Source organism: Bradysia coprophila, chromosome II (genome assembly GCF_014529535.1).
Source record: "Bradysia coprophila strain Holo2 chromosome II, BU_Bcop_v1, whole genome shotgun sequence".
Taxonomy (NCBI): Eukaryota; Metazoa; Arthropoda; class Insecta; order Diptera; family Sciaridae; genus Bradysia; species Bradysia coprophila.
In genome coordinates, this window is record NC_050735.1 from 12,135,674 (window position 1) to 12,153,039 (window position 17,366).

The following is a 17,366-nucleotide window of genomic DNA, read 5'->3' on the forward strand; positions in this document are numbered from 1 at the left end:
TTTGCTGGTAAACGCATCGTTTATTATGGGCTCTTTTCATATAAGTTTAATACCCAAGTTTATTCTAACAACCAAGCGAAAAATGAGTTCCAAATGGGAGTGCATCACTTTGATGTTAAATACCATTAACCGATGTTCGTTTATGGTCGTTAACAGTTTGACACGAGTGTGCAAGGGTAAAATTGATCAATAAATAGTCACTTACATACACATTTACCAGTTCTAAGCCGGTACGTAGCTAACCAAAGAAATTTAATTAACTTCACAATATTTGAAACGGAATTTTGTTTCGAGTTTCAACACCGACCACCGATGCCAGTATACATAAATCTCACACCAAGCACGCATTTACTTGAATTTAAAGTATGGGTGGGACGGTCGGTTTGGCACGTCTTTTTTTCTACTTCATTTTTCCCTGCAGTAGCTGTTATGACCCATATTGAATAGAATTGCTTTACGATGATGGCGTATTTTGTTTCAAAATTAAATTTTAATTATATTAAAGGGACCGGAAGGATCGGTTGATAAACCCTTTCTATGGACGGACGGTCGTGTCAGTTTGAGAGCAGCTTTAAACAAATCAGCATATGGCCATGGCGAACACATATCAGTTACGATAGATGTACGAAACAATAGCAGAAAAATTATACGGAAAATTAGGGTGAGTACACAATGTTCACGTTAAATAACGCAACATGAAAATAAAAACAAATGTTAATTGAAAAAAAATATTTTCCTTTCTGCAACATTGTAACCATAACAAAAGCTCTATTTGCGTAACTGTTGCGAATCCCATGATGTTATGTTATGGCCACTCTATTTTACCGTTGTTGATGTTATTGTTCATCAGTATCGTTGAGTTTTAGTGTTTGCAGTTTCTGGTACACTACTAGAAACTGCTACTTTGCGAATGTCAACAACCCGGAGGGTTGTAGTAACAACTGCTTTAAAATAATAATCGGAGGGTTGCAAAAGTTTCTCCGATTAAAAAAGATGTTTATGAGATGCTGTATACCGTTGGTGTTGGTTTTAAAACCATTTCGGAACTGCAAGCATTCAATTTTATTATTTTTTTTTTTAAATCGGAGTGCCTGTGTGCTTGATTTTCTCCGAATGGCAGGTTTTCCTTGCAATTTGATCAAACGATTAAATAAAAATGGAAAAGTGGGTTTCCGCAAAAAAGAGCATTTATCCTCAATGGAAGTTTTGCGCACCCTATGTGATTTGTAAAACCCGTTCTCCGATCGTGTTGGAGTTCATCATGAATAAGCTTACTTAAACGATTGATTGAGATTTGCTTCAGCAGAAAAAAAAAGTTTTCTCAAACTACAGTGACTAACACTTTAAAACCAGTGTTTCCGGCAGTTTATAATATCAAAGCATAGCACTGCTCCTAAAACGTGCACTCATTTTTCTAACGTCAAAAAGCCGTCAAATTTAAATTTGAAATTGCAAACACCTGTGTGCGGATGATTGCATGAGTTGTGTGTTTTTATTCCCACCAAGAAATCATGATTCCTGTCTTGACGAAAGAAATGCAAAGCCTATTTTGATTGCATAAGCCTCCGAATATTTCTTTTTGTTCATGCTAGGAGCAGAGGTATGGTCAAAATGTTGTGATTATCTGTTTTCCTGTTGATACCCGAGCGCGTGTGACCAGGATCCCCGTATTAACTTAATTTTCGTTGACGTTTTAATCACTGGGAAATGTCACTGTCAATCTTTTGTAATTTACAACTTTGGTCTCTAACTTCTGCTCAATTAACCAATTTATTAATTTCGTCTTATTGAATCGGATCAATCCAGTTCTGTTCTGCATCGTACACATTCTTACAATACCGTGTGTTTGATCCAGATTTAACCTTACCATTTTTTCACTATGAATGAACGATTCCATTGTTTCCAGTGGCTCTACGTATTACACTTAAAAAAATTTACTTCATATCACATTTTCGTTTTCGTTTTCGTTTTCGTTTTCAACAGATTCTACATAATTTCTAGATCCACAGATTTTACAGTCTTGATATTGAATGGTTTTTTGATTTGTATCCCAGTAAACTGGTAGGGTCGTTACATGTGTGCGACTAAAATTTCGACTGGGAAAAAAATCAAATATTTCATTCAATATAACAGCTGTCAGAGTCTGTGGGACTAGAAATATCAGATCCTACATAAAACAAAAATGTGATATTAACTAATTTTTGATAGCTGTTGATAAGTTTCAATCAACCTTACTGATAGTTAAATTGACCTATGTAATGAGCTTACAAATAACGTCGTGTTTAGTATTTGAAATAAAGACCGGTGCGTGTTGAAATCACTGCGGTTTTCTATTATTTATAGCAACAAGAAAATCAATGTTTCATAATTCAAGACACGTCAGAAAATTTACTTCCGATAACGGTATACAACGCGTAAAGTTTATTAAGTTACAATCGAGGCTACAATGATATTTCTACTCACTACATTCGACTCTCACCTACATTGTACAGTGGGTTTTTTTTTATATAGTTCGGAACATATTTGATATGAGGTTTTTTAGAGTTTTAACAGTCATCGGTGGTCCCAGTCAGCAAGCAATTAAGTGATTCCAGATTATTATATTTTGGCGCAAAATTTGAAAATTCCTCAGCAAATTCAAATTTTATGCCAAAATTTCAAACACCTATTGACCTGACTATCGATGACTTTTGAAACTCTGACAAATCTAAAATTGTGTTTTCTAAAGGTGAACAAACTTTATGTAAATAAATCTGCGCTAATAACCGAGAATGAAAAGCGCAACGAATTCTATCTACCCCACTTCGAGTTTAACAGTTAAATTAAGTGCGGAAATTCCTTAAACATTATTTAAAGTTATGTTGAGTCCAACAACCAATTGACATTGCTATATCCCAAATATATGCTTAATTTTGCATATATCCAATTTCAATATTATGCTGATCCTGGCACATTATAAACAACAAACAAAACCCAAACAAACATTGTTGTACTATACATACTTATAGCTCTCAATAATAATTCGAATGAGTTAGTTATTCATCGTGTGCTTTACGTCACACTAAATTAAATAGAATTTCCCATGAGAGTTTCTCAAACTTTGTTCAAAACCGTTTTCAAAATATACGAGCGAATTGTGCTGTATCACAAAATGGTACTATGGATTTTATAATAATATAGGTAACTCACCCTCCCACTAAGCTTTCGCTTATTCTATTGTATACGTAACATCCGTTATATAGGGAACAAGGGAGCATACGAAATAAAATTTCCATGCTCTCTGTGTATTGTTAGTGGTGCGGTGGATATATATATGTCGTCTGCACATACGTATTTTACTGGTTCAGTAGTCAAATAAGTATAAATTTATGTCAGGTGTGGAACGCATTGAATCGTCGACTCATCCGCAGAAGAACTATTTTATATGGTGCAATGAGATATTTTTAAACCGACACACTGCTATAGATTATACAGCATAGTGTTTATCCAGCGAGTGTGATACGGTTTTATTGTGTAACTTTGTGGCATAAAGGGAATAGAAGTAAATTATTGGATGTAATGGAAACATGGCCAATGGCCACGTAATAGAACAGAACGGTGGTGGTGATGGTAATTTTATAAAAGTGGAATTTTAAAAATTTTTGAAATTGTTTGCAGACACAGAACGATTATGCAAAAACTATGTTATAGATCGAACATTTCGTTTTTACAACGAATCCACAAAGCGACTATTGGCACCGGATATAATCATAATCTCATTTCATACTGTTTGCACCTGCAGAGCCGCATTTTATTTGGGCGATACGGGTATCTTTGAAAAAAAAAATTGATTTTTTGTTTTATTCATTTAAGGGTCAAGCAATATTCAGTCTTTTTTTCGGCCTCCAGTTCTTTTCTCAGGCACCAGTGATTTTTCTCGGCCCAAATTGTCCATATGGAAAAAATGTCTTTGTGGAGCGGGTGCCAACAGTCATTTTATACCATTTGCACTGGGTGCCAACAGTCACTCTGCGCAGATAGCACCTACCCAAATTCGTATAATTTTCCTCGCTGTTGATAGTTCACATTTCACATAGTTTTAGCCAGAATGAATTTATATTTAATAAATACGCTAACTACAATGTGTTTCGCACACCAAACGTGCATTATACAGTCTAGTTATTGCTCAGAACTTCGAAATTCAATCCATGTCAAAACCACCTGTACCAACAGTGTTTAAATATCTTCCGACGCCATAGCACTCCAGTCCAGCTCCAAGCATAAACACTCCAATGTGAGAGTTTATTTTTCATTTTACACCCACATTCATACAAAATTGCGTGATGTGTGTTCTAGCAAACATTAAGAAATCCTATCTCCTGTTTTTCTATGTTAGTGCTTGGAAGCTAGAGTGCTATGATGTCGCTCAACATTATAACTTGAGCCAAAGTTTCTCAAACTAGTAATTAATTTCCGTAAAACTTTATAATCTTTGTTAAGTATTCGGATTGTGAGTCCAAAAGCAATAATCAAAATTGCTTCAAATTATTTTCTATTGTCTTTTAAGCTTTCATTTCCATAAAAGTTGGCTTATGTTTTTATGTCTAAGCCCTAAGCAGCCTTTTTTTGTTGGGGCCTAACAATGTCGTACAAACCAACACTGTAACAATATTTTATTTCGAATTACTTATTTTGTGTCATAATATACCATTGTCTATCCATGCCGATGCACAAACCAGTAGTTATGCTGTGATAATCTCACATTTCTATATGGCATGGTATAGAAAATGCATCGGCAGTGTCGGTTTAAATTGAATAAAATGAACAAATGGAAACAAAGTTAAAAAACAGACAAAAACAACTAAATAATTCAGAGTGAATACAAAGCTGGATACCTGCAATTTTTGTATGATTTTTCATTTTATTTAATGTTCAATCTCTGAAATTCATTATTATTTGAAAAGTAGGTCACCGCGAATAGAAACGGTAAACTTTCCGACAAAATGAAAATTTTATTATTCAATACAATTTCTATAGGATAAAATTTGCTTGCTTTATGGTTGGAAATTTGAAATCTATATTTACATTTCGATGGTAGGATATCAGATGATGGATCACATATTTTATTATGAAATTCGGAGAAAGCAAGTGATTAAACAAGATACATTTTGCTTCGAACTCTGTGCCACAAGCGAGCGTATCGTAAATAACGATTCTAGTTTGATCTTTTGTTTCAAAAATAATGCCTGCGATGTTATAGCAGATTGCATTTATTACCGGTTTGGAGACTTTCAACAAGAAAAGTGGGAAAATATGCAGTTTTGCCTGCTTTCTCGCCAATAGTTCCTGATCGACCAAACAGATTTTCCTAAAACTGAATTATTCGGATTCGTCTAGTTCATTTGATGTATCGTCCCCGATTTTTGAGAAAAATTGAGTTTAGACTCATTAGATCCTCTCCACGGAAATCTTTAGTAAAAGGTGAAAGGCTTACTCCATATCTGAAGAGAAGCCAGATTGATATGCTTTAAAAACTAAAACAGGCAAAACAAAACAAAAACACTGTTCCGGGAACTTGACTCCAAACTTCTGCCGCTGTTTCGGAGCACTTCCAGTTGAGTCGCGGCAACGTTTATACGCTAAAAAGTGTAGGGCGAACAAAACAGAGGTAAACAACCTTAAATTCATTTTACATTGGGTCTCAAAACAGACCGCGTATTTGCCTGTTTCCCGTAGGTATTAAATTTAAAGAAAAATCGGGTTTGTACAACAGTATTGACGAGAAAGCAAGTAAAACTACATATTTTCCAGATTTTACTGTTTTCCCGCAGCTTCCTTTCCATTTACCGTTTTCCGTATTTTTTGACTACTGTTTGTTCAAAAATGAAATGCACAGTTTTTAGTATTTCGAGACATTTCAAAATTGCAATCTGTCAGATAGTAAAGGATGCGTTTAATTACCCGGCGCATTAAAAGATTTGAAATTTGAATGATTTTTTCCACAGCTACATATTTTTGCATGTTAAGTTTCTTACATTTTTGGCAGATAGCATTTTAATAGTAGGAAACTTAGATTTCGTAGGAAGAATTCGCGGACGGAAAAATGTAAATTTATTTTGATTATGAGTATTGTTCTACATCTATGATTTCTCTTAGATCGTGTTTCTATTCAAACAAATCGATGGTCTTTGAATACTCAAATCTGTAGAAAGACCGTCTGCTTCATACATTTAGCAAATTTTTTACAAGAAGTTTTATCAGCACTTGAAGTGACGATATTGGAAACACGAATAAGCATCAGGGAAAAAAAATTTGTCAACAATTATAAAAAAATGTGGCTCCTTTACAGTCCAACCGACTAGGCGAATAGATCAATTTTTGCATTTATCAATTAGTTTCAGTGATCATTCTAGTAATTATTACGCACTACATGGGAATAGAGTTGAATTAAATTCTACTTTACACACATTTAATAGTTGCTTTTGTTATTCAATGCACAAAACTTATTCTACAAAACCACTTCATTCGGCCAACATACATTTGTATTGAAATGGCAATTGTCAAAATGACATCGAAGCCATTGATTTATGATGCCGAGAAGGAACATTCATCTCGCAGAAATTTTACTTTTTCATTACTTTTTATGTTTTTGTATTTACTTTGAGTTATCATGAATAATGAAAAGGATTTCGTAAAAACACAAAAAAATAAACAAAACAATAAAAGAAATGAAAAAGTAAAATTTCTGAGAGATGAATGTACCTTCTCGTCATCATAAATCAATGGCTTCGATATTATTTTGACAATTGAAATTTCAATAGAACATGTATGTTGGCTCAGTGGACTGGTTTTGTAGAATAAGTTTTGTGCATTGAATATTTAACAAAAGCAACTATTAAATGTGTGTTAATTATAGGTTAATTCAACTCTATGATTCCCATGTAGTGCGTAATAATTACTAGAAAGATCAGCAAAACTAGTTGATCAATGCAAAAATTGAACTTGACTTGAAGCAAATTTATTCGGTATTTGAAAAAGAGTCGCTAATATATGCAGCTATAGTATTTTTGATAACTGTTAAAAGTTATGGAATGTATTGTGGATTGGATTGTTTGGATTTAATTAAAATTCTCAACAGTGGCTGGGTTTTAACAGTTAGCCGCTGTACAACACCATCGATTTCTTTGAATAAAGACACGATCTAAGAGAAATTATAGATGTAAACTAAAAATAAATTTACATTTTTCCGTTCGCAAATTCTTCTGACGAAATCTAAGTTTCCTACTATTAAAATGCTATTTGCAAAAAATGCAAGAAACTTAACATGCAAAAATCTGTAGCTGTGGAAAAAACCATTTAAATTTCAAATCTGTTAATGCGCCGCTGCATTAAACGCATCCTTTACTATCTGACAGATTGAAATTTTCAACTGTCTCGAAATACTAAAAACTGTGCATTTCATTTTTGAACAAACAGTAACTCTCCACTTATTTTCTTAAAATGTAATTTATTTCCGTATTATTTGAATTTACAAATAGAATATTTCACTTAAGTCCTTCGAAGGCGGAATAGTTCCCAAAATCGATGCTACATTCCCCTTCTGGATAGCGATACTAATTCGTTGAATTAGATACGACGTCGCACGCTTTTCGTTTGTATATTCCGTGATTTTGCTTCCGATTTTCTTTATCAATTCCAATCCCAACTTTCCGAAAACACCAGATGTCTCAGTAACGACTGGGATAAAAATAAACTGGCTTGCCAAGTGAGAGTAATGATCTATCTTTTTAGCCTCAGCTCTCCTTGCTTAAAATACTTAAAATACTCAATCAATCGATAACTTGAAATGATATTACAAACACAAATCCTATTCTAGTTGAAAATTTAGCACTCACTTCTCCGTTGAGAATTTCTGTTTTACCTGAACTGATCGCGTGACAAAATCCAACCAATCCGAATCGACGAATTTTGGTTCACGTTGTGCTAAACGGGGTGGAAAATTGAACGGCATTCCATTCTCCATACATTCAAATACATAATTCATTCACTAAAGGCAGGTGTCACAACAAAAATCATTAATGTAAAGAAAGCTCTGTCTCATGGGGTGGGGAGTGATTTACATAATAATGGTAATTTTCCACATATTCAGACGATAATAATTTCATTTGTAAAGTTTGGGAAGAAAAGGCTTTGACGGATGTCAAACTACCATATGCGCCACCTTTACCTTTATTCCCTAGTTACACAATAATTAACACAACTGTGAGTATCTGTTACAAGGGATGATTAGGAAAAGTTTCCATAACCATCTGAGGACTTTGAAAAGTGTCACGTGTGACGGAAGAAGTAAATGAATTTGGAATTCACGTATTGGGTGTACGTTTTGACCAATAAATCATTCTGAAAAGTAGTGACAAATTAACGAATTATTTCCTTCATTCGTCCTTCCACATTTTCAATCATAAGAGCGGCTGTACGAGTAATTTTGAGAAACGTTACAGGGAAAAAAACACTCTCATATTCGTGGTGAAATTGAGTCTTTTTTAATTAAAATTTTTCTTTCCCATCATTTTCCTAAATAATAAATGAATTACAACTTTTCAACGTAATTTCGTATTCAGTTCATTACCACCCGTCCACCCACTCGAGAGAAAAAACAACAACAACAACACTGAGAGTCGTTATTACTTTTGTGGATTAGTATAATCTCCGCTCTGGTGAAATCAATTTGACGTGGACTTATGTACTCTATCTTTTGATGCTTTGCCGAATGACCTGGAAGATTAGACCCATTCTTGTTCCAATTTTTTTTTCGTTTTCTTCTGTGTGTAAGCAGTTCTAGCGAACAGTCAATTTCGTGAAATTCATGAACGACATCTTGTACGCACATAATTCCCATATATAATCGAAAAACATGTTCAAAAAGGTTTTCCTCTTATTTCTTCTTTTTTTTGGTAATCTGATAATTCGAGGAAATAAAATTGGAAAATCTGTGTACGGAATCGAGCAAATCGGAATCGAGGTGTATGTAGTAGAATAATGGTTGGGGATATAGAACATCATTCTCGACATCATTAAAGCTGTAATATAAACGACGAAATAAAAGTAAAATGATAGCAACAACAACAACAACAACACACTTGCCGATTCCATGTAGACCAATACAATATATATTTACGACCACCACCGTCGATAAGTTCTGTTGTAGTTAATTTTTTTGTATTCGGGATAAATAATATATTTTGTTCATCCCCAAGGTTATAATGTGTAATATTGATCCATTATCGTCGTCATCATGAGTTTATATGTTATGCACATTAACTCGGGGAAATTGTTCACATTCACACCTTCGTTGTTGTAATTTCGGATGAAATATATGTTACTAGACAAGCCCATAGTCTCTTTCGCCACTTTCGACCCTTGAGAATACAGAAATGTGTAATAAAAAGATGAGATTTCGTGTTGAACCAAGGCGTAGCCGAGGTTAACAAACACGCGAAAACAAAACTATGTGAGCTACCGAGCTATGTAATAAATTGTACATGAAACATGCGTCGAAAACCGTACTTTTTATGTTTATTGACCTCGGCTGCGCCTAGGATCAAGAAAATTGTACACAAAAACTTTCAACTTCTTAACCCTAGTTATGTAAAATACTACTTCGTACCGCGTAATGCTTGATAACGAATCTTGTACTTCTTTTAATTTCCCAAAATGATTTGGTATTTAAAAAAAAAAAACCTTAGCTAACTATCATTGTTGACGTCGTTGTCGATAACAGATTATTAGTCACTAAACCACACAAGTCAAACCTGTGTCTGGCCAGTTATGTTATCATTATGAAGAGAATGAATGAATGGCTCTGTCGCAATGTTCTTACTCTCAATGCGAAGAAGACGTGCTACATGACTTTTGGTAAAGCTCGCTCAATCACCGATTTGAATTTGACTGCTGATGGTGAAAGCATTGAAAGAGTAAAGTCATTCAAATATCTCGGTCTCGTTTTGGATGAGAGCCTGAACTTCATCAAACATGTTGATCACGTTAAAAAATTGGTTCGTCCTTTCATCTCTCTGATGTGGCGTAGTGGTCGGTTCATCCCAGCACATAAGCGTAAACAAATCTATATGGCCTATGTCCATTGCCATCTGAACTACATGCTGCCTATATACAGCGACTGTCCAGCGTACAAAATGAACGAGTTACAGATTATACAGAACAAATGCCTCAAAGCGATGTATCGTCTGCCAAGGGAAGCGCACACCACCTACCTATACAGCAGCCGACTGTTACCTATTTCGAAGATGGGTTTCGTTGAGAGAGTAGTAAACATGCACCGGATGGTGAATTCGATGACTAAACATAAGTTTAGCTTCGTCACTAACTTCGCAGTTCACGGGCGTCCGACTAGAAACGGTGATCTTATCCACGTTATATCTCGTAACGCCAATGATAATGACGTTTGTGCGATGACTTCTGTGATTAAAGAATATAATGATCTGCCTGTTGACTTGAAGAGGATAGAGTGTCTGAAAACTTTTAAGAGGAATGTTGAACTAGCTGTGATGACCTGTGATGACTATCATGTGATTTCTCCGTTTTTGTTTGTGAACTAGTTTGTATGGATTTTATCCTTAATTAACCTTGACCCAATTTCTTTCTTTGATCTTAAGTTTGTTCCAGTTCTGCTTGTTATTACTTTTAGACAAAATTCTTGTTGTTTCTATTTTAGTCCACTTGTAAAATATTAGACGCCAGCAAATAGTGTTCCACACGTGTCAAACACTCGGAATGATAATAAAGTTATTATTTAAAAAAAAAAAAGAATCTTATAGAAGAAACGTTTGCAACCCTCACACTTGTCAAAACATTTAAGGACCACTTACTGTTGTTTCTACACGATACCCATTGATATTATATACCTAAATCCAAAGAAGTAGTAGACTCGATACGATGATTATCTGGCATAAATGTGTAACGGCTATTTGCGAAAGGTTAACGTAAATGTCACTCATTTATTTACGCCAACTGATCGTTTTGATTATGTTTTGTAGGCTTTATTATTTGCTTTGATAGTTATTTACTTACAGAATTTCACGCTCATATTTCGTCTCATTAAACTTTCCGGTGGATAAAATCGCAAGTGAAATTCGAGAGCAAAAAATAAACTGTCTGATTGGAATTAGGTACACGCTAAGCTAGCACAAATCTCGAAAAAGAAATCGAATTTGAATTTATTCTTACGAATTGAATCTTCACAACATCTCATTTGATTTCGATGTGGAAACGAATGTAATTGTAATTCATTAAATCGTAGACAATATCGTACGAATAGAGTTTAACTCAGGGCCGGACTGTCTACCCCAATGCCCTACAAGCGTTGACTAACAAATAAATTGTGGGAAGCTTTGTTTTCATACGAAATAAATGAAGAGGCCGGATCGCCGGATTGCCCATATAGCCAGGTCGGGCCTGGTGTAATGTCAATGGTAATACCATTCATTTAATTCGTTAATGTTGCATGACATTTTTGTATCAAAATTTCTAGTCTAAAACTTTTTATCTGCAATATGAATCTACAATCCTATTTTATGCTTTACTCGGTATGCTTGGCATGTCACGTAAGTTGATTTTCGAAATAAAATTTAATATATTTTTTTTCTGTAAAGCATATTCCACTCCCTCTTCATTCATCTTAAAATTCAATATGAAGACATGTAAACCCTCATAGAAATATTTATGATTTCCATATGCAATAACTAACTGTGTCTAGCGGTAACCCACATTTCGGGTCAAACCCGTCGAGATTAAGTTATTTTTTGATTTGGAAATAAAATAAATTTTATGTCAAACTTTGAGCCATAGAGTATGCTGGGGGTTCTTCTTATACTTTGTATGTTATGACTACCCAAGAAAAATAACTAACCATTGACATGGGTATAGAACAGCAACGTTAAGTGTTCTGTGTAGTATGACAATTATTTAGTCACGGTACTATATCGACCTGATTCTGTTTCTCGTGGAGATCATCATAGCATCAGATCTGCAAAGGTTATGAAACAACTGAGTGGAAATTTTCCACTACAAAATCATTTGTGCAATTATTAAAAAAATCCTCAGAAAATGTGAGAAAATGCTTGAAAATCATTTAATCAGAAAATCATTAAAATATTGGAAAAAAAATCTTTGAACAACTATAAAAAGCCACACAAATCCGAGCAAATAGCAAATCCGAAATGCAAATCCTTGAAAATTGTTGAAAATTCTTGAAAACCCAGCAAAGAACAGTGAAGAACAACATCTAAAATCCTACAAAAATTCGTTGAAAATCGTTAGAGGATTTTCTTTTTCACACAATACCATTGTCACACAATACCATTTTCACACAATACCATTTTCACACAATAAGTACTCAATTCCTCAATTTTAAGTAAGATATTTTACTCAACCACTTTGATAGAAAGGCTTATCGCCATGAACGAGGCCATGAAGTTAAGTTAACTTTACCTTACGTTTTTTTTAGCAAAGCACTGCTTCGAGCATTAACACTAGTATGTCACGTCAAAATTACTCCAATTTTCGATATATTTATGCATGTCCACTTGCATGTGGTGTTTTAGCTCACACCAAGAAAGCATGACCCCTGTCTTAACAAAAGTAAAGCAAATCCTATTCGGATACCATCAGCCTCCAAATATTTCCTTTGTTAATGCTATAGTAGAAACCTTTACCTTCATTAAATTTAATACGTCTTTGGGCTGCATATAAAATCACAGCAGCCAGTGCTTATTGCATATGTGTTTGTCGGACGCTGTCTGCAACAGATGACATTGTCGTTTTACCCAAGGTAAATATAGTGAGGAGGTTAATGCTATCTCACAACAGATGGCACGACTTTCTATTCCATTTTTTGCTTTCAACGAAGGGATAAGATGGCGTTTGTATCGAACTTTCGTGCCACCGCACATCTGATTCGCTTATGTATGGCATTACCTCCTCACTATATTTACCTTGGTTTTACCTCCTTACGCCATTGAATTGATTGGTGCTATATAATTAGCCTGTGATTTTATCTATATAGTTAACTATATTGAAATATGAAAGTAGTAACTATAACTGGAGTGCTCAATTAAGCTAATTCGATTTATAAGAAGCTTACTGTAGGTCTTCGTAAATTGTAATATTCCACTGGCCATACGTCTTTCTCAGACTATCGCTTTCTGTACTTTAGATTCATTAGCTTAATTAATTTGTTGAAGGATATTCAATGAGAACCTATAATATAGGTGCTTTATATGCAATGAACCTGTCTATTAGTTGTAACGACTAATGAATTGTAGTCATATATCAAACAGAGTGTTTCACGTGTCGTAACAAGAAAAATGTGGAAACACTTACGCCATAAACGTTGGTAACATTTTCTAACGAATTTTATGGTTTTAGAGTAGTCCTTCGTTTTACGTTGAAACGTCCAACTTTTGTGCGTTGTTTAACATATAAATAAATGCTTTTTTTGGCACTAGATGCGTAATGTATAAGCGTACGTACTCGAGGTCTTGGGTTCAAATCCAGTGAAGGTTAAAGGATTTTTATTTCGAGAAATATTTCGAATTACAATTTCTTTTCAAGTAAACTGACCTAAACAGTGCCGAAATAAAGAACCAGTTACGAAAAATCTTACATTTCCACACTCATGTGTGTTACCAAATCGCATAAGACTTTGTAGTTTTTGTCACAAGATGTGTTTATCAGACGAGCGAATGGATCAGAACCATTAGGCTGAAAACAAACAGGGCGTTAAAAACGTGTTTTGGTCCTTGTTTTCATGACAAAATTGTCGCAACTGTCAAATAAAGTTAGAAATTTCTCTATTGAAATTTGCAATTGCTGCATCTATCAATGAAAACTAGGACCAAAACACGTTTTCAATGCTTCGTTTGTTTTGAGCATTAACAAAAACAACCACTTTTCGCAACTTGTTGCATAAATCTCTTCGTTATTTTTATATTTCAATTACGTAGTTCGTAGCACGTGTGCTCGATATGCATGACATAGCGAGTTCAAACTTTGGGCTGTACACCTACACACATCAATGTGTAAATAGAAAACAATAACATGTTTATGTCACTCAAAATCTGCAAACTTTAAACACCTCTGTAGCATAAAACGTTATATGAATCTCGGTGCAAAAAGTAATGATTAGGCTCACGATGTGATAATAGTTATTTATGACATCGAGTGCAAAGTACTTGACTAGGCTCTAGATGTGCTATTATGACACGAGGCCGCTAGCCGTGTGTCATAACACACAGCGTGAGCCTAATTAAGTACTTTGCACCGAGACACGACAGTGTAAAGTTAACCAGGCAGGAGCGCTTGTTTGACTAGGGACCTGAATAATCTAGTAGCCCTTGATATTTTGCGAATAAAATTTTTCACTTTATGTCAGTGTTGATTTGAGTTCATTTTCATCCCATGTATTAGGTCCCTTATTTGACGTTTCGAAAATGAACCGATCCTGCCTGGTTTATTTTACTCTGCCGTGACCGAGGCCACAGAGGCATCTAAAGTTTGCAAATTTTACGTATTATGATGCTGAGTGGCATATATAACTATTGTTGCGTTCGCGAGTGTTATTTATGCCCTATTCAAAATAAAGTACTCTAACTCCTGTGTATTACCTGCGTTCTTTCGTACAGACAGGAGGCTTTGTTGATTTGTGTGAGTTAAAACACAAAAAACATGCAATTTAGTATGCGTAAGATAGACTCCAAATCTGAGATTTCACATTTTAATGATACAACTAGAGTACAAGATATAATCAATCTGATTTCCTTTTTTTAATGAATGAAAGCTTTTATCATTACTGACGTGTACTTAGGCAATTAGGTATACCTGTCATCAAAAACCCTTGTTTATGTTTTGTTTCAGTTCGATTTTCTTGTCGGAAAAAGCAAACAAACGATTTCCATTCTTTCCGTTCATGAAGTTCCCATTGAAAATGATTAATTTAGCGGTTTAACTTCGCGGATTTCGTTGCACGTTGTTATTTCCAAACAAAGTGGCAGTTTATAAGACCAATTTACATTCACAAACTGTATGAAACTATAAAGCCACTCCTTTCACAAGCATCCCATCCGGAGCGTAATATTATTAGTTTATGCGGTAGGCAAAACCGATTACGTTTTTAATTAAAAACCACATTGTTCTTGGCCTCATTCGAATAAAATTGCTACTAAAACAAATGGCCAGGCAAAAATAAAATATTTTGTGGAAAATTGTGTTTGTCGGTGATGGTTTAGGGACATCTACAGGTTCAACAGTTTTTAAAACCACGTAATTCTTTTGTTTAATTTTTTCTCTTTATTTCGGTTTAATGTGTAGCTCAGCTTCTATAACAATTTATTTGTATGAACAACATTTCATTTCATAAGCCATTCACTCATAAGCCCATCATATTTTAATAATGTTTCGTTAACGATGCGAGAGCTTTTTTCCCTTTTCTACATAAAAAGTTTCGTAGATTTTCATTTCGGAAAAACGGTAAACATTTTTACAGCTTACATTCGTCGTAATATTGAGCGTTAAAACATGCGATTCCTATTTGTAGACAATGAGTTGTGCGAAATTGATATTAATATTTCGGTCATGATATTCACGCACAACCCATATAAAATCAGAATTTAGTTTTATTTCTCTTATACTTACGAATGGGTGGCACCGGCAATTATTATTGTTTTATTCGTGAGATTATGGCGCTCTAAAAGACTATAAGAGCATAAAGCTGAGAGTAATATCAAGACATTTGGCTAGATATTATGGCTATAACTCCAACATTTTCGGTCCATGTAATTTACTAGCCTATTTCAAATTCTGTTGAGCTTTTAAACTGAAATCAATAATAAAATCTCGTTTTGCAGACAAATCTGGCTAATGCGAAATTATAAAATTCATGTTGCAGCAATGGAAGTGAAAGATTAGATGGAAAATCCTAAAGTTGAAAATACTTTCTGGAGGCGTGTTCATCTTTAAAAAAACGTAATCTGAGATTTATCAGAGTAAAACAATATTTTTCATTGTAATTCTTCATTTTTACAAAAAGAAAACGAGAATTTTTGGTAAAAAGTGACCATCGGGTACTTCGGTGACTCGCTCTCATGTGAATTTAGTTTTCTTGGTACAGAAAACTGTTCCATAATGAAGCCCAAGGTCCTGGGAGCATTTATCACACGCATCCAACCAAGCACAAACTCGGCTGCTTCAGAAAAGTCAACCAATTTCGCATTTTATGTGAGAAGTAAAGTCAGGAAAATTATCATAGGAAAGCTGATGTACCAAGCAACTCTGTAAATTAAATTTAAGGTGAAAAAAATGAAAGTCGACAAACGGTCGTTGGAGTGCTAGATGACATTTTAGAAATTGCCCTATCTCTTATTGGCAATAGCACAAGTTTTTATATTTCTAGGAAGTACTGAGCCTAAGCCTTCCAATGGAACCTAAAACCGTGCCGTTTGCTGATGCACGCACCCGTTAGTAGTCAGAGAAAATTTTTCTGAATACAATCACTGATGCCAGTACAGCCAACAGCCCGACGTATTATATAGCTTATGTGATCGTCCTAGTCTAGCACTACAATCCACTAAAATTTGAACGAAGTCGACCACTTATTACCCCAGATAATCAGGATGAAAAAATTTCCACCTGAAAACCACCGATTTTGCAAACGACGATTCCGAGAGAGGCGAGATATACCTCGTTGAACTCGTAATGAAGCAAGGATTCGATGGGTACAATACTCGTCAAAAATCCGGATGGCACGGCTAGCCGATTGTTCGAAGATTTCGCCATATCACTCTCAATTGGAACATCGATGACTTTTGAATTGAAACTCTCAAAAACTGTCAAACGTGTTTCTTTGACAATGAACCAACTGTAACTCTAGATACACATAGCGATTTCAGTCAAATTTGACGGCACAGCAACAGAAAAATTTTATTTAGGTCTCTTTCGCGTCGCTATGTGTAGCTAGAGTAAGTCTGAATTCACAGTCGTTCGTTTTGCCTCCTTTTAGCTATCCGTTTACGAGACGTTTCTATTGTTAAGATGACAAGATTTACATTGTTTTAATTCCAACTGTCACCTTAAACACCTTAAATCAAAAGAAAGAACAGGCTCGATATGACAGACACACAAATTGCGTTAACGGCTATGAACATTACATGAAAAAGGCAACTTAAGAGAAACAATATTCCAAATTTTCCTAAGAAACATTTTCTTCAACCTCAATCAATTTCGGTGTCATCCGCCTTCGTGGTTGTCTTGATCTGTTCTTTCAGAATCTTAGTATGTTTGCCGTCTGCGAGATGTTAAAGGAATAAGACTTTGTA

The 17,366-nt window shown here is 34.8% G+C and overlaps 1 protein-coding gene and 1 non-coding gene across 3 annotated transcripts in view; one reads left to right on the plus strand and one right to left on the minus strand.

The window, feature by feature from the left end:
- LOC119073406 (arrestin homolog) overlaps nt 1-17,366 on the plus strand; it is a 116,885-nt gene that overhangs the window by 87,683 nt on the left and 11,836 nt on the right. For both annotated transcript variants that reach the window (XM_037178854.1, XM_037178845.1), the window contains one exon: nt 506-661. In XM_037178854.1, coding sequence (XP_037034749.1) covers nt 506-661 — 156 coding nt within the window. The remainder of the gene's footprint in view (nt 1-505; nt 662-17,366) is intronic.
- LOC119074275 lies at nt 5,386-5,500 on the minus strand. The gene has a single exon (XR_005087171.1). It is a non-coding gene; the product is annotated as a U5 spliceosomal RNA (small nuclear RNA).